This window comes from Girardinichthys multiradiatus, chromosome X (assembly GCF_021462225.1).
Source record: "Girardinichthys multiradiatus isolate DD_20200921_A chromosome X, DD_fGirMul_XY1, whole genome shotgun sequence".
Taxonomy (NCBI): Eukaryota; Metazoa; Chordata; class Actinopteri; order Cyprinodontiformes; family Goodeidae; genus Girardinichthys; species Girardinichthys multiradiatus.
The window spans coordinates 25,038,397-25,056,971 of NC_061817.1; the positions used below are offsets into that span (position 1 = coordinate 25,038,397).

The 18,575-nt window shown below is 41.9% G+C and overlaps 1 protein-coding gene across 2 annotated transcripts in view; it reads left to right on the top strand.

Moving 5' to 3' along the window:
- Positions 1-18,575, top strand: part of LOC124863398 (serine/threonine-protein kinase LMTK1-like) — a 34,313-nt gene that overhangs the window by 8,060 nt on the left and 7,678 nt on the right. Inside the window, exons 3-8 of one of the 2 annotated variants that reach the window (XM_047357757.1) lie at positions 4,253-4,386; positions 13,539-13,680; positions 17,460-17,539; positions 17,958-18,076; positions 18,178-18,265; positions 18,406-18,539. In XM_047357757.1, the coding sequence (XP_047213713.1) occupies positions 4,253-4,386; positions 13,539-13,680; positions 17,460-17,539; positions 17,958-18,076; positions 18,178-18,265; positions 18,406-18,539 (697 nt within the window). Of the gene's footprint in view, positions 1-4,252; positions 4,387-13,538; positions 13,681-15,932; positions 17,124-17,459; positions 17,540-17,957; positions 18,077-18,177; positions 18,266-18,405; positions 18,540-18,575 lie in introns of those variants that run through there. The other variant, XM_047357759.1, reaches the window with a different exon arrangement.

The following is an 18,575-nucleotide window of genomic DNA, read 5'->3' on the forward strand; positions in this document are numbered from 1 at the left end:
CCCCCTAACTGTCAGCCTGAAATGTGGAGGTGGCAGGGTGACTCCATTGCTCATGCCCTTCTCCCTGCCAGGACATTACTCATTTCTCTCTTTCTCCACAGTCCTGAAGACAGCATTTTAATAAATCTGGAATGAACTGAGCATTAAGTGCTTTATTTTCATTTCTCTGTGCAGCTGGTAAAGTAACGTGTGCTTCTCAAATATTTATGGAGGAACCAGGGTCGTCACTCTGTTCATAGATCCCGAGAGAAGGAATGAAATGAGGGAGGGAGGTAGAGAGAAATGGATTCTTTAAATGTCACACTCGTGAAAACGAGATTTCCCCTTCATAACCACACAGAGGTTTTCTGTGGTGAATGAAGAGTCAATATGCTGATCCATCTGTTGGAACATTAATATGTAAAACAGGCTTCAGTATAATATATGCCTAACTTGCACCAGTAAACGGGAAATCAAGAGAACATAAGGAGTAGGTATTGGTGTATATTGTCCCCATTTTCAGACTTCTTGTCTTGATACTGCGCATATGCACAGAAAAGCATAAAATACATTCAGGTCTGCAACATGTTTCTTTCTGTCCCTGGGGTTTCTCTAGGTCCTTAGGGTCCCAGAACCTCCAAACAGCTGCTCTTTTTTTGGTGTAGATGTAGAAAATGAGCTCAGACGTTCCTTTCTTGTTGTAGCTGTTATGTTAAAACCTATGCCTGTGGCTTAGACTTAAAGAGTTACATGGTTCTTATTTAAATATGCATTGTTATTAACACACAAGTTTCCTTAAGCAGTTGCAACACCCCCACCACTCCCAGTGGCTGCTTGTTTTGGATTATGTTAAAGCACAACAGTGTGATCAATTGCTCTGTAACCCATCAAACACAGTTTTTAAGTTGGCCATTTTTAAGTTGGGCAATTTGTCGCAGTGTTTAGATTACTAAAAGAACAGTTTGCCAAGTTTTCATTAGTTCTTGGTGTTTTATTTTGAATGTGCATTTAAAAAGGCTGATCTTTCCTCCAACCTTTTGAAGCTCAGGTTTGTTTGTTGCCAATTTATTTAGCCTGCCAGGTGCCAGATGTTAAAGTAAAAATAGAGGTCAGAAAAATCTCTTTACTTTACATTAGAAATTCGTTCACATGTAGTACACTGCCTTTAGTTGAGTTAATCTACTTTTGCGAACAGCCATAATTCTGTTTGAGAACAAGGAATAGATTGATGTTTGGCTTCGGTGAAATTTCTTTACAGATGTGGTAGAAGACTCAAGGAAAATGCAGAATAAACTACTACTTACTATTAATGTTCCGGGCTTATTAAAAGTAATGCTGTAGTCTGCATATCTGCCTTTCATTTCATTGGCGTATGGGATTCATGATGCCATGGGAAAACAAAGCACCCACATCACCTTACAATGGCTGTAACATACACCGATTGATAACCAGATAAGCCAGGCTGAGTTTTTGAACATGCAGAAAAATTCTTCTGATTATGCACTGCAATTTCCACATGCCATGTATACCACATATGTGCACCACTGCAACACAATCAATGCAACTGTGACTAAAATGTTGCAGCAATGACCCAAGATGACATGATGGATGCACTGTCATTTAGGTTTATGAAGAGGTATCAGAGTTAAAGTTACATAAGAACAGGATGGCAACCTTTCACTGTAAATGGCTTATTCTAGCTAATACTTTCCTTGTGGGACTGTAAGCAGCAGCGGGAAAATGGAATAGTGTCTGTTATTTGTCTTACACAAGTTTTTCAATAAGTTTAAAGGACATCAATTTATCATCTTCAGATCTTAGAGGCCATGTCAACCAACTTTAACAGCCCAGTCCAGGAATGACTTCCTCATGTTCAGCATGTTTTATTAAAGCTTCAACACCAAACACACTTTACACATTCCCTTTATTCCTTCCTCCATGCAGCTATAAATCTGTGGATTCAATGTATAATTTATCATAAGGCAAGATGCTTCCTGTAGACTTGAAATAAATTACCGTAAACATATGGTAGTACTGAAAGTGTTTGTTTAAAAGCAAGATTTTTATGCCTTCTTCTTTTCCTGTAAGTTGCTTGGTTAAGCAAAGAATGGAAAATTAACATCTTCAAAACATGTGGTCTCTTAACATACCCAAGCTTTGTATAATAGTCTGCACTGGGTTGAGAAAGAATACTGCTAGGTATAGTTTTAGTACTGCCTCCTTTTCCATTTTACAAGCAATGGCAGATGCAGAAATACACAATCTCAGTCAAGCTGTCAGTGGAACCACACTGAAAAAGATGAAAACATGAGGCATCAGCAAAATGTTAACCATCTTTTAGTGGTGATGAAAGAAAGATGAGGCATGAGGTTTATCGCACTGTAAAAGCCAATCAATTTGCCGGCCTTCTGGATGTCACCATGGTGATATGTCAGCCGATCAGTGCCCACATATGCAACACTTTCTGCAGCAAGAGTATATTCCTGTCTGTTAGCATTGAGCTTTGTTTATGCAAGCCTAACACTAACAGGCTTTGTGGCTGTGACCTTTGGGCCAAGCTTGGGTCAGAGCTGTGCTGATTGGGCTGTGGTAGCTGTCAGGTCTGGAACAGTGTGTTCTCTGCAGCCAAATGGGCCACAACCACAGGAGTCTCAGCCACCGAGCTGGAAACAACCCACTTACATGCCACACAAACTATTGTAGTCTATGATGGAGATATGGGTTGTCTCTGTGTTTTCCTCATATAAAGCAAAAGCATTTATAAAACTTTTTCTTTTTTTATTATGTCACAACTACAAAGTTTAATACAAATTAGTTGTGATGTTATGTGATGGACCAACACAACATAGTGTATAATTTTAAAGTCTAAGGAAAATGATGCATTGCTTTTAAAGTGGGCATTGCGTTTGCATTCAGCCCACCCTAAATCAATACTTTGCAGAACCACCTTTTACTGCAATCACAGCTGCAAATCTTTTGGGGTATGCCTCTGCTAGTTTTACACATCAAGAGATTAACATTCTTCTTTGCAAAATATATCCAGCTTAGATACATCCAGCTCCAATTAGGTAGAAAGTGTATGCAAAAGGCAATGTTCAAGTCTTCAAGGATTCTCAATTCAATCTGTTTGCAATTTGGGGCATAAATATGCTTTGATCCATGATAGTTCTGGCTGTGGGTTTTGGTCCATTGTCTGGCTATAATGTGAGCCTTCTTCCCCAGACTCAATTATTTTGTAACCTTTAACAGGTTTTCTTAAATAATTGCCCTCTGTATAGTTCTATCCACCTTTCTAATAACTTCAAGCAGATTCCATGCCTCAGCTGAAGATTAGCATTTCAACAGTGATGCTCTCACTGCCTTGTTTTACTGTGGGGAAAGGGTGTTCAGGGTGATGTGCAGTGTTACCTTTCTGCAGCAGAGCATTTTGTATTTATGTCAAAAACGCAGTTTTCATCTCATCTAAATAAAGACCCTTCCTCCTTATTTTTTGCCAACAGTGACTGAACAGTGTGTGTATGAGATGTCCAATGTCACATTGTGTTTTCATCGTGACAAAATGAGAAAAAGGTCAAAACGTATGAACCCTTTGCAATGCACACTAGTCAATAGTCTCCTCTGTACATTTTTTTTTTTTTTCAGGGTGTTTTTTAAAAAAAGAAAAAAATGTATTTAACAGAGTTTTATATGTGTTCACACATCTGGTCTCATAATCTGGTCGTATGACAGGCTAAAACACAATCTGACACATATTTTCATCACATGTGTCAGATGATATATAGTAATGCATCTGTCGAATACTGATGACAATGAAATATGGACAACATAGACTGACTGTGGATGAGAGCTTTTCAATATCACAAATGTGCTTTGTTGTCTAGTACTTGTCTTAAATCTGATTTTAGTTTATTGCTGCAAGGAAAATGAAACGCATAATGCAACATTTTCATCTACCAACTCTTTTTATGAAATATTGGTCTTTTTATTGTATTTATGGATGATTTTCATACTTTTCCCCTCCGTGACTACAGGAACTATTCCAATTGTGCTACAGTATTCTAACATTCACTTTTTAAAGAGAAGAGCAAGAACCTGAATCAATACTATTGGCAAGTAATTATTCTTTTATCAAGCTATCAAGCTTAATCTCTGCCTATACAAACCAACTTTATCTCTATTTAGGTTTTAATTTCCTGCATAGCTTTTCTGTTTACCATCTGACCTCCAGATGCTTCAAACCTATTAACACTCGCACATTTCTCCAATGTTGCAGATGGGGAGCCGCAGAGCGAGCTGTCCTGGCCCTCTTCTTTAGCAGTTGTTGCCATCTCCTTCTCTGGCCTCTTCACATTCGTCTTCCTCATGTTGGCCTGCCTCTGCTGCAAGAAGGGAGACATCGGCTTCAAGGTGAGCTTTCTGTTGCCTCCAGCTGGAGGCATAGATGTAAAATTATGCCTGTTTTTGTTAACAAATTCCATTGTAAAGCATTTAAGAAGCTGAAATGCTTAATGCATTCAATAAATTTAATGCACAAAACACAAGTAAATGGAGTAAAAAAAAGGAGAGAGAAAACAAGCTGTTTTTAAAGAGATTTAAGAGAATAAATAATTGATTCACAGCATTCAGAATAAGCCAACCTTCTAAATCTTTTACTACATTTCCCTATTTTAGTGTAAGTGATGTAAGCAAGTGCTCCCCTACCAATCCCAGACTGCCACACATTGTTTACGTTACCACTGCCAGCCAGCATGACTCACACTGTGTCAAACATCTGCACCAAACCAAGCAGTGGATGAGGGCTAATAGTGATTGACACAGTCAGAGGGTATACAGAGAAGAATACAGAGTAGAATCTCGAAGTTACTATACATGCTGTAGCTAGACTTTTAAATTTCCCCTTTAATGTGCCGCTCTTACAGAGAATTAGCATTTAGATATCTTTTAATTTTGTCAAGTCTGTTTGTTCCTGCATTTTAATGAAGCTTACTCCATTTAGCTGTAGAGTGGATAAATTACATTCCCAACTCTAGCAGCAGCATCTTTTTTTAAGATTGCTAATACAAATCACTTTGCCGCTGAAATGCAGGATGAAACCAATGGAGAAGACAAATGTCCTGGTGGACCTTTTCATGGTGGGCTGTGTGCAACAGCCAAACAATTTTTGTGGTGCAGTATACAGTACATACCCATGCAGTTGTTTTCATTTGGTTCCTGATTATGTTTCAAAAAACGGGCGGTTAGTTAAGTATTATAAACCACTTTGACTCACCCTACGAGCCTGGAATTTGTCCGGTTTTCAGCTAGATTTAGTTTGAAAATGGTCACTGGGATGTTGTTTCTGTACATGGTGAGGACCTTCATGTGTTGCTTTTGGAGACTGGTAGATCTGACTAGCCCATAGGCTCCACCTAAACAGGGAATGGGCACTGTAAAGGTACCATTGCCCAATATCAGTACTTTTCTGCCAGGTCTTTCTGGAAGGAGTATAAGAAAAAACCTTCAAAATCTGCATATTAATAGCTCTCAAATTTCAAATGCTTAAACATTAGACACAACCAAAGCTTTATCAGTGTTTATCATTGTAGTGACATGTATTTTGAAGTATTCACTAAGCTGTGTCAAAGTGCATCTTGGGACATCATTTCTTTAAAATAACGATATGTTACTTGCATGCCAAGTGACTGTTTTCTTTTATGCCCAAAAAGCAAACAAGGAAAAAACTGGGAATAAGGAGTTTATTAAACTCTTCTAAACCTTAACTGAAAACACATACTTTTATAAGATAAAAATTAAATAGAACATTTCAGCATCAAACCCTATAGGTAGAAGATCTGTAGTGTTTTGGCCCTGTTTCTTTTCCAAAGGTCTTGTGAAACTTGTTGGAGTAAATAGCATCAATAACTCCTTGAAATATAAGGAGTGTTTAAGTAAACATCTGTTGACTCTGCTAGTAAACTGAAGATAGGCCATCATTTGGTCAAAACATATGGCCAATCAACATAGACATGGTTCACTAGACACAAAATCCAAAACTTTTCAGGTTAGCTGAAGAGAAGAGAGCATATGAGAGAACCCATGACTCTAGATGGTATAACGAGGTTGTGCAAAGAGCAATATTACAAACAGATTGCCCCAAATGCAAAAATAATCATACAGTTAAGCTCAAAATTATTCATACCTCTGGCAGATTTTGGACTTGCCCAACTTGAATCCGATGAGAATATCTTTAAGGAGTGATCAATTCCTGCAGAGATATTATCTATCTTCCAGTCTTTAAGGTGAACATTTTACCACCAAACAATTGCCTTTAAGTAACTAAGGGTTTTGCTCATGGACACCTGAGGAGAACTGAGTCAGCACTTTAAATCACATTTATTAAAAAAGTGGTTTACTACATTTACTACTGAGTGTAAAATTCATCAAATTAGTAGCAAACATTTAAATTAATCCTTCAAGAATCTTTCATGAGGAGAGCGTCTGGTGGCCGGGTTGCTCCTCGCGGGACCCGCCCGGGCCAAGCCTGAACGAGAGACGCGAGGCCATCCCCCAGTGGGCCCACCACCTGCAGGGGGAACCGTGAGGGACCAGTGCAAAGAGGATTGGGTGGCAGACGAAGGTGGAGACCTCAGCGGCCCAATCCCCGGATGCTTAGGCTGGCTCTAGGGACGTGGAATGTCACCTCGCTGGGGGGGAAGGAGCCTGAGCTTGTGCGGGAGGTCGAGAGATATCGACTAGAAATAGTCGGGCTCGCCTCCACGCACAGCGTGGGCTCTGGAACCCATCTCCTCGAGAGAGGCTGGACTCTCTTCTATTCTGGAGTGGCCCACGGGGAGAGGCAGCGGGCTGGTGTGGGTTTGCTTGTTGCCCCCCAGCTCAGCCGTCTCGTGTTGGGGTTTACCCCAGTGGATGAGAGGGTCGCATCCCTGCGTCTTCGGGTTGGGGATAGGTCTCTGACTGTTGTCGCGGCCTACGGGCCGAGTGGTAGTGCAGAGTACCCGGCCTTCTTGGCGTCCCTGTCGGGGTGCTGGATAGTCCCCCTCCCGGGGACTCCATTATTCAGCTGGGGCACTTCAACGCCCACGTGGGAAACGACAGTGACACCTAGAGAGGCGTGATCAGAAAGAATGGCCTCCCCGATCTGAATCCGAGTGGTGTTTTGTCATTGGACTTCTGTGCTAGTCACGAATTGCCCATATTGAACACCATGTTCAAACATAAGGGTGTCCATCAGTGCACTTGGCACCAGGACACCCTAGGCAGGAGGTCAATGATCGACTTTGTTGACGTATCATCAGACTTTCGGCCGCATGTTTTGGACACTCGGGTGAAGAGAGGGGCTGAGCTGTCCACTGATCACCACCTGGTGGTGATTTGGATCCGCTGGAGGAGGAGAAAGCTGGACAGACTTGGCAGGCCCAAGCGCATAGTGAGGGTCTGCTGGGAACGCCTGGCGGAGCCCTCGGCCAGGGATGTATTCAACTCCCACCTCCGGGAGAGCTTTGACCAGATACCGGGGGATGTTGGAGACATAGAGTCCGAGTGGACCATGTTCTCCGCATCTATTGTCGATGCTGCTGCCCGTAGCTGCAGCCGTAAGGTGTGCGGTGCCTGTCACGACGGTAATCCCAGAACCCGGTGGTGGACACCGCAGTAAGGGTGTCAAGCTGACGGAGTCCTATCGGCTGTGGTTGGCTTGTGGGACTCCTGAGGCGGCTGACGGGTACCATGAGGCCAAGCGTGCTGCGGCCCGGGCTGTGGCAGATGCAAAAACTCAGGCCTTGGAGGAGTTCGGTGAGGCCATGGAGAAGGACTACCAGTTGGCCTCGAAGCGATTCTGGCAAACCCTCCGGCGCCTCAGGAGGGGGAAGCAGTGCTTCGCCAACACTGTTTATAGTGGGGGTGGGAGGCTGCTGACCTCGACTGAGGACATCATCGGGCGGTGGAAGGAGTACTTCGAGGATCTCCTCAATCCTGCCATCACGCATTCCCTGGTGGAAACAGAGGCTGGGGACTCAGGGTTGGACTACTTCATCTGGATGTTGTGGGGCTGTCATGGTTGACACTCCTCTTCAACATTGCGTGGCGGTCGGGGACAGTGCCTGTGGACTGGCAGACTGGGGTGGTGGTCCCCCTTCATAAGAAGGGGGATCGGAAGGTGTGTTCCAACTACAGGGGTATCACACTCCTCAGCCTACCTTGGAGAGGAGAGTCCGGACGATAGTCGAACCTCGGCTCCAGGAGGAGCAGTGTGGTTTTCGTCCCAGCCGTGGAACACTGGACCAGCTCTATACCCTCTACAGGGTACTCGAGGGTTCATGGGAGTTTGCTTAACCGGTTCACATGTGTTTTATGGACCTGGAGAAGGCATCCGCCTGTGTCCCTCGTGATGCCCTGTGGGGGGTGCTCCAGGAGTATGGAATCGGGGGCCCTTTATAAGGGGCCATCCGGTCCTTGTACGAGCGGAGCAGGAGTTTGGTCCGCTTAGCCGGCACTAAGTTGGACCTGTTCCTGGTGCATGTTGGACTCCGGCAGGGCTGCCCTTTGTCACCGGTCCTGTTCATAACTTTTATTGACAAGATTTCTAGATGCAGCCAAGGGCCGGAGGGGGTCTGGTTTGGGGACCAGTGGATTTCGTCTCTTGTTTTTGCAGATGACGTGGTCCTGCTGTCCCCCTCTAGCCAAAACCTACAGCATGCGCTGTGGCGGTTCGCAGCCGAGTGTGAAGCGGCTGGGATGAAGATCAGCTCCCCCAAGTTAGAGGCCATGGTACTCGACCGGAAAAGGGTGGCCTGTCCTCTTCAGGTTGGAGGGGAGTTCCTGCCTCAAGTGGAAGAGTTTAAGTATCTCGGGGACTTGTTCACGAGTGAGGGAAGAATGGAGCGGGAGATTGACAGACGGATCGGTGCGGCTGCTGCAGTAATGGGGGCACTGTGCCGGTCCATTGTGGTGAAGAGAGAGATGAGCCGAAAAGCGAAGCTCTCGATTTACCGGTTGGTCTACGTTCCTACCCTCACCTATGGCCATGAACTTTGGGTCATGACCGAAAGAACGAGATCCCAGATACAAGCGGCTGAAATGAGCTTCCTCCGTAGGGTGGCCGGGCACTCCCTTAGAGATAGGGTGAGGAGCTCGGCCATCCGGGAGGTGCTCGGAGTAGAGCTGCTGCTCCTCCGCATCGAGAGGAGCCAGTTGAGGTGGCTCGGGCATCTATACCGGATGCCTCCTGGACGCCTTCCTCGGGAGGTGTTCCAGGCACGTCCCACCTGGAGGAGACCCAGGGATCGGCCCAGGACACGCTGGAGGGACTATGTCTCTCGGCTGGCGTGGGAACGCTTTGGGCTCCACCCAGAGGAGTTGGAAGAGGTGTCTGGGGAGTGGGACGTCTGGGTGTCTCTGCTGAATCTGCTGCCCCTGCGACCCGGTCCCGGATAAGCGGAAGACGACGAGCGAGCGAGCATTTAAATTAATAATAATAATAGCAATAGTGCCAACGCTTTATCTCTTTGTGGCTACAACTCATGAGTTAAAATCTTATTTGTAAGGTCTGCTTTCTTGTGGGACAGCACTGTTTTAAACACTTCATTTTTCTTCTCCATCACTGTGTTTCTACTGGAGCGTGCAGTGTGTGGCTGGGTATTAAGTGCTTTCTAAACTGAAGGCTCTCCTGGGATCTATGCACTGCTGACTCACAGCCAGGTGCTTGCTTTCACACTTCACTAAGGGGGGAGTGGCAGATGGTCGTCTTGAATGAGAAACGCACCTACACACATTCCTGTGTGCACATGTTTAACCGCACAAACACATACTGAGCCATCCAGATATTGCATATTAGTCCAACCTCCAGTTTACTCTCTGGCGTTTAATCAGTTTTTCTCTTTACTTTCTCTGCTTATCTTTAAATCCGCTGTTACTGCAAGTTTTCTTTCCTGGTTGGTAGATAGTTAACCGCAGACAAAATGGATGGCTTTATGCACATGAATACAATGCTACAGCCTGATGTAGCAAACAAACCCCTTCTTAATTAAATAAACTAACCATACCTGCTTTAATTTTGGGGGATCATGTGGTTTAATATTTTGGGACATCAAGAGTGGTTCTGACTCTGGGAGAAAATATTAAGGAAAAATTTCCTCACTCAGCTAGACGGTGCCAGCTCCAGGTTCTGACAATATTAAGGCACTTGTCAATACTTACATTATTTCAACGTAGGGAGGAATCACATTTGGTATTTTGAAATCCTTTAATGCACAATTACAAATGTAAAATAAAATCATTGGGATGATTCATTCCTTTAACTGATTGACTAAAGATATAAATCATTGATTGTGATTAAACATGTATGAACAAATAAAAAAATTAATGCTGACTTGCTGCATCCCAGTTATTTACATCTAATAAAAAGGAATGGAAAGGACGTAAGGTAGTATTGCTGGGTGCTCATTCCAGTTTTTCTTCATGTGAAGAGCTTACAGCTTACTGGGGCAGAGATCCCTTAGGGCACTCCTACCATGTGGAATGAGGAGCGGATATTTGTTAATACATCGGATTTCTGTTCATTAACTTCCAAATGGAGGTGAAGTACTATCTGTTGGAATGCTCTGTCATTATGAGGTTTGTGTTCTGAAAATAAAACTGCAACATCAGGATCTTAAACTGTTTTGATAATTTATTTGTACCTTACTGAAATGATAAGAGGATTAATTATAACTTCTGTGACATGCCTGTCTTCTTTTCCTAAAGCCAATAGTGCAGGTTGCTTTTTTTCTTTGTTTATATGCCTCTGTTGCAAATACCACCAGCAGGCGATGGTAAATATTTTACGCCAACTGCCTCTTGCAATCTGCAGTGGTCTTTGAGATGCATTTTGGGCTTACTGTAGGTTGCATACATTTACATGAATATGGATATGGTCTTCCTCTAAATGCGCAAATAACACCTCATTTAAACTTTAGCAAACTATGTCAGCAAATAAAAATGCTATTTACTAGACAGTAGAGTTTGTGAGGCAAATGGATGATAGTTTAAATTGTACAGATAAATGACTGAACTTGTTAGGGTTTCTCCAGGCTTTTGGTGTCACAGAGCTATATATTTTCAAATTTAAGTAAGGTTCGAAAGTGTTGTTTGGTCTGATCATGATCTATCAAACGAAAAATAGTTATAATATTAATTAAAATATATTTATGTGGTTCCTAGAATGAATCTGCTACCCATTGAAAAGCACTGGACACATAATAATAGCAAGTCACCTAATCCTGTATATTTTGTATATTTTAAGCAGTATTTTTATCTATCAAAGCTGTAAATGAAAGAAGAAAATGAACAAATGATATTACTGATATTTCTTGATTGTGAAACAAATGATAAAAGCATTAGTTCATCTGTTCATCTGATATAATATTGGAAAATGAAGCTGAAATAGCTCTATGATTTGATTTAAGATGATGTTGAGAGAATAGAATATGATATGGGATATATCATATTCTATGATATGATCAATAACACAAGATGATGGCAAATGTTTGTGTGAAAAAACTGGTCTTTTCAAGGGTGTAGGGGGTGAATACTTGTAGTGAGATGTATACTTGGCTAAAACAGCAGCCGGCTGTATTGTGTAAGACTGAATTTTGACACAGATTGTTGGCACTTATTCATGACACGTACTCTGAGCCTCATATGATAAGTTGCTGATGTGAATTATCTTAATAACAGAAAGAGGACAGTCTGATTAGCAGGGATCAAGAATAACCCAGGGCCTAGATGAAGTAATGTTGCATCTTCATGATGGGGGGTCCAAAGTCTCATTCATGGATTCCACCCCCCAACCTTTTTTTAACCAATCACATTTTGTTTCACATCATCTTTTGTATAAACCATGTATGCAGTAAATGATCTGTGAGCTTCCTCTGGGATACTGTATGTGCCTTTGTGCGTTCAGTGAAGTGAACAGGGTATGAGACCTTGTGCAAGCAAATCCGAGTCTTCAATAAATTCTCAACAGAGAGGAGTAGTTTTGTGGTCTGTACTCACATAAATGAACACGGTGAGTTTTTTTTTTTTAACTCAATAGAATTCTAAGGGGCAGGGAGATTGGTTGTAGAAATAAATCAGACAAAACACAAAGAGGAATAGGAGGGATTTGGAGTAAGAGGGAGCGTCACAGTAAGGGACAGGCCATTTTTTTGCAATGGCTAAATATAGATCACACACTCTCTGCTTATTCTCCTAATGTAGAGTAGACAGTTAACCCTTTATTTTAAAGGTTATACTTTACGTAATGCAAAGTAAAAGATTTAGCTGCAGGTGTGGTGTGGCATGGCATCATAAACAGTGTCTTGTAAAAGTATTCACACCCCTTGAACTTGTTCACATTTTCTCATATTAGTTTTAATGGTATTAGTTTAATTTATACAAATTTGAATCCAATTGTGCAATTTAATCTCAGTATAAATACAGCTGTCCCCTGTTGTAAAATATGGTGGTGGTAGCATCATGCTGTGGGGGCACTTTTCATCAGAATAAAAAGGGAAACTGGTCTGAGTTATTGTGATGGAGGCAAGTAAAGCGCCATCCTGGAAGAAAAGCTCAGAGGTTGCAAACCATTGAAACTGAGGTGATGGTTCCACTTTTCAGCAGGACAGTAACCCTAAATAAACAGCAAGAGCTACAACAAAGTGGTTTAGGTCAAAGCATATTGTGTTAGAATGACCCAAAGTCCAGACTGAAATCTAATTGAAACTCTTTGGGAAGAGTTGAAAAGTGTAATTGAAACATATTTTCCACATAATCTCACTGATCTTTAGCTACTTTGCAAAAGAAAAAAAAAAAAAAAAAGCATTTATTTTTCTCTCCAGATGTGCAAATCCAGTGGAGACATACCCTAAAAGATTTGCAGATGTTTCTTTTTGTTTTTTTTAAAGGTGGTTCCTCAAAGTATTGACTCAAGGGGTCACTACTGAAAACAAAGGATGCCACAGAGTTTTGTTTTGTAAAAAAACATTAATAATCATGTATCATTTTCCTTCCACATTGATGCACAACATTGTGTTGATCTGTCTAATAAATTCCCAATAAAATACTCTTAAGTATGGTCAATAAAACCTTCTGTTTCAAAGCTCTAGAAACAGTTTTTAATCCAAAATCCAGATTAGATTATTGAGCGTTTTCTTTCTTTTTAATGTATTTGAAAACCTTCCACAAAAACAGCACACTGTTATTTGATTCGAGAAAGATATTTATTAATGGCAGAGTAATTTGGAAAACTTGCTAATTCTTCAAGAGAAAAACATAGAAATATAATTAAATGCACGTTTTTGTCATGCTAAAAGCAAGATAATGGTGTGATGTTCTGTTGTAATGAAATTAAAGAAATACTTTGTCTATACAATTTGAATAGCTGTTTGCATTAGTGTGTGATCACTCAATGTAGGCTAAATGACTAATGTATATGGGTAGGTGAATGTGCCTCAGTGTATTTGAATGCCTGCACAGTTGGGCCATTGTCTCCCACTCCCTGGTAGGGAACAGATGACTAATCCCAGTGTCTGTCCTTACACCAGGAATTTGAAAACACAGAGGGAGAAGAGTACCAGGCAGACCTCTCTGCTCTGGCCTCGCCTTCCTCCCAGAACGGGACCGAGGTTTACATCCTTCCTCTCACTGAGGTCTCCCTGCCCGTCTCCAAACAGCCCGGAAGATCAAGTAAGAATTAACAACAAATTCTCAACATTTCTTTCTCTAAAAGTGATGACCAGTTTTTATTTAAGCCTTCTTGACATTCATTACTTCACGAAAGTTAGAACAGTGCACAATGCCTTCATGAAAAGTTAGAACTTTACATACACTAAATATCTATATATAATCCGGAAAGTCTAGATGATATTGCAGTGGCTTTGTAAGTTTCTGGTAAGTTAATTTATTAAATTGTAATATACACTGTCAATATGGATATATTTAAAAATCCGAAAACATTCAAGAAGTAAAATATGGCCGTCGCCAATTGGGCTCATCCTTCTGTAAAATTTTAAGATGTGTGAAGGTGTTACATTCATCTGCTCCAAAAGGAATAAACTAGGATTATTTGATTGATTGAATTTATTTGGTGACAGGACAGATAAGAACATTAGTGCTTCATGACAATGATCATGTATCAAAACAATTAGGCACAAGAAAGCCAAAAACTTGTTTCCATTGTGGTCCTCCAGCCACCTCAGCCTAATAGGAAATTTGTGGGCAGAGCCGAAAAGGTTTTGTGCAAGCCAAGTGTCCTACAACCTGACTCAGCTGAACCAGTCCTGTTAGGAGAAAAGGCCAAAATTCCAGCAAACTATCCTTAGAAGCTTGTGAAAGGATAACCAAAGTATTTGACACAGTCATACAGTTGAAAAGGCAATTCTACCAAATATTAGAAAAAATGTTTGTTAACTCCTGTCTTTGAAGAAAGCCTAACAGAGTTGCATTATTCTGGCATTTAGCAAATTTAAAATATTAAGTCATTGTCTTACCTAAAATAAAAGGAAAGGCTTAGTCTGCTATAATGCTTAAAATGAACTCAAATTTTCATTATTATTATTATTATTATTATTATTATTATTATTATTATTATTATTATTATTATAATACTTTTGCCTTGCAGCAAGAAGGTCCTGGATTCGACTCCCGGCCGGGCGTCTTTCTGCATGGAGTTTGCATGTGCGTGCATGGTTGTTTGTCTTGTATGTCTCTGTGTTGCCCTGCGATGGATTGGTAACCTGTCCAGGGTGTACCCTGCCTCTCGCCCATAGACTGTTGGAGATAGGCACCAGCTCCCCTGTTACCCACTATGGAATAAGCAGTATACAAGATGAATAAATGTATGAATGACTTATTATTATTATTATTAATCAACAGACTAGTTAAACTATCAATGAATGCACTGACCCACTGCTGGGGTAAACATTTCTATCTTATCGGTTTGCACATACGAAAAACCTTTATCCGCACCATTTTTTATGTATTGTTTTTGCTTCACATTCATATTTTAGGCTTTTCTATTTCATCTGTTTGTATTTCATCAGGTCATCCTATCTCATGTTGATTTGTGCATGTTCATTTATGTGTCAGGATGTGGCACAACCTCAATTTGTCTCGCCCCTGCATGACTCACCAGCTGTCTGCGCTGCGCTGGGCTCAGTCTGAAAGGAAGGTTTTAGCTGCTGGTCTTTGGCATCCCAGGATGAGAGCACCAGCGGTGATTGGACAAGACAGCCTCGGGCTCGCAGCCAATCGGCAGCCTTGCTTCTGTCCCTCGTAGCGACGGCTGTGTGATTGGTGCAGGTGTTGCAGGGCGAGGAATGAACAAGTGGCAAGAGATTGTGAAAGGGAGATTGTTTCTGCCTAAGAATAAGAAGAATGGTGGTGATCAGGCAAAGACTCTTGGAGGATTTCATACAAAGGGAAATCTATATCATGTATATATGTAAAGTGAACATGACACTAGTTTAGTTAGCCACACATAAATTATATTAAAAAAAACAAAAACAGACTAGCAATGTCCAGGCATGATTCACATTAGCAATAACAGCATACATAATAAATGAATAATTAGCGTAACTGCTACTAGAAGAAAACTTTGTTGCGTAACTGGTACATAAACCATGAAAGCTGCTTGTTGTGTGAAGCAAAGATCAATTATACACACTGTAATTCTGGATACAAAACTTAATTTTTGCCATTGGTCTGACATCCCTGCTTTCTAACTTTTCGGTTTTATCTTTTATTCAAGAGGTCAAATTATGCTCTTCTACAGATGCTTCAGTTTGTGTGTGTGTGTGTGTGTGTGTGTGTGTGTGTGTGTGTGTGTGTGTGTGTGTGTGTGTGTGTGTGTGTGTCTGTGTGTGTGTGTGTGTGTGTGTGTGTGAGAGTTTGTTTCATTCCACCATCCCACGGATCTTATAAGGCTCTGGATTGTACCAATTCTTTTAGAATCTTATGAGTAGTGCAGGAATGCACAATTATGCTTGAATTAACAGAGTTAGGAACATTACAGCATCTTTTATTATTTACTCTCTAACTCTTTATAGAGGAAAATTAATCAGTGAGCTGTAGTGGTTGCGAAGTGAAGTGTCTGTTATCACTGTGACCACCTCCGTCCAGTGTTCCACCAGAGAATGGGCCTTATGTATATGTGTGTGTCTGCCTAGTGGACTAGGTACCAGGAGATCCAGCGAAAATGTGTGAGTGAGCGAATCAAACAATAGCCCTACTTTGAATCGACTGGCCAGTGGGGGAGCGTAAGGATGGGCTAAAACGTCCATGGAACGCATCAGCGGAGGACTGGCATTGTGTGGTGAATACAGTGAGGAGTCTGTGACAGAATGAAGAGAGACAGGGAAAGGTTGTGGCATGCAACAGGGCCTAAGAGCAAGGGTAGAGGGCGGGGGGCTGAGATAGGGGTGGTCAATGTGTATGACAGAGATCTTTTTTGCATTGGACAGAGCACTGTTTGTTTCATCTTTGGTTGAGGAATGCTGCTGTCCAGGGTGACAGGGGGGCATTATGTGGACCTTATGTCATTACTGGGTGACTTGAAGCTGCTAACAGAGCTTCTGCGTCAGACTGCATACAACCAACATGTGTGACGGTCACTTTGGGCTCTATGCATGTCCAGAAAATCTGCGTCCTGGGCGGAAGGAACCACTGAACCAAATTGGTTCGTTTTTCCTTCCGTTTACTGTATATTCAGTATAGCCTGCGTAGGAATCAAGGATTTTAGTATTTGCACAACAGCTGGAAAGCCCTAGAGGGGGACAGCGTGTGTATGTCCCAGTTGGAGGATGAGCTCGCTGCAGATGGGGAGAGGCAGTTTGGTGAGCTTGTTCAGCTGTTGGAGGGCTCGGTGGGTTAAATCCTGCCGAGGCTGTCTCACACACACTGTGACCATTGGGCTCTTTTTCAAATACACACAACGAGGGCTGAGATGCCTGGGGCAGGAGCCGGGGCCTCTGGCTCTTGGTTCTCACACTCTGAAGCGGTGCACCATCTCAGCTGGGGTCACGGACTCAGACCCCGTCAGGGTACTAAGAGTGGCCAGCCACTTCGCCTTGCTGTCATTATCATCTCAGGACTCACAACATCTGTTTCCTGAATCATGAGAATTCAAGGAGGTAATGCATCGATCAAAAATGATGTGATTTTGCAAATCGGGACTCCTTTGTGGCGATTGTACCCAAGATGCTTGGATGTTGAATTTATTTTTGTGCAGATAAGCATTTTTGTAATTGCTGAATTTTGTTTAGGATATAGTAAAATCCTTGCATGGCTCTCGAGGTTTGTTGTTCCCTTTTTTATTATATATTTGAAGTGACTCATTTACTTCAAATTTGTGGATGTTTTTTTTTAGAAAACCTGTTTTTTTCTTAGCAATCGTTCAGCTTTTGCAATCTACAGTTCCTTCCAGTCTTATAGCAGTTTTGTGATCTTTTATTATTATATTTTTTCAGTACAGCTGCTGAAATCATCTGACATTGGCCGCCATAGCCTGCTGTATCTAAAAGAGATTGGACATGGCTGGTTTGGAAAGGTAGCGTGTTTCTCTGTTTCTTGCTTTTAACAAACTTTTATGCACACTCAAGATATATTGATTCCCTTGTTGCTAATGAATTGCTGTAACATCTGTACTATCCTTACTATATTTGATCCTTGTTACTCTTTAGAATGTGAGGGTAAAGTGATGAGGATCTGAAGGCCGAGGAAAATATTTGGCACTTATGTCAGGTTGTCAGTTCTGTGGGAGAGAAGCAGAAATTCACAGTTACAATGGATTCCTTACAATTTAACACATGAAACTGCAGCACTTTGAGTTCTCCTCATGCCACTCCCTTTTTCCACTCTAAAGTTTGCAGCTTTATATTGATGATGCTTCTACTTAATGCCATCATCCCCAGTCTGGCCCTGAAAGAGCGTGGCTTTCTTGTTTTTTTCTTTCCATAATCCCATAGGTTCTATTAGGGGAGGTCACTGCAGGCGTCAGCACCACCCAGGTGGTGGTGAAAGAGCTGAATGCCAGTGCAAGCGTTCAGGATCAGTTTCAATTCCTGGAGGAGGCCCAGCCATATCGGTCCGTACCACAAACATAAAATCTTACCAAAGTGACCAACTTCTGTTTCATGTTATATACTCTATGTATGTATGCTATTTAAATGTTTGTTGCTCTTGCAGAACCCTTCAGCATCCTGCACTCCTGCAATGCCTGGCACAGTGTTCAGAGGTCACTCCTTACCTGATAGTTATGGAGTTTTGTCCTCTGGTATGAAAACAATTTAAAATAAATAGTTGTTTGCTACTTCATAAATACCTTCTTATTTTAATACTTGGCTCTGCATTGCTTCTAGTCATGTACAAGTAGAACACCTAAAACCCTCATTTCCTGTTTTTTCTTCCTCTCAGGGAGATGTTAAGAATTACCTCGGCAGCTGTCGGGCTACTGATTCGGACACTCCAGACGCCTTGATTCTCCAGAGAATGGCTTGTGACATCGCTTCAGGGCTTCTCCATCTTCACAAATACAATTTTATCCACAGGTACATAGCAATGGTTTCAGTCTCTTTACTGCACTA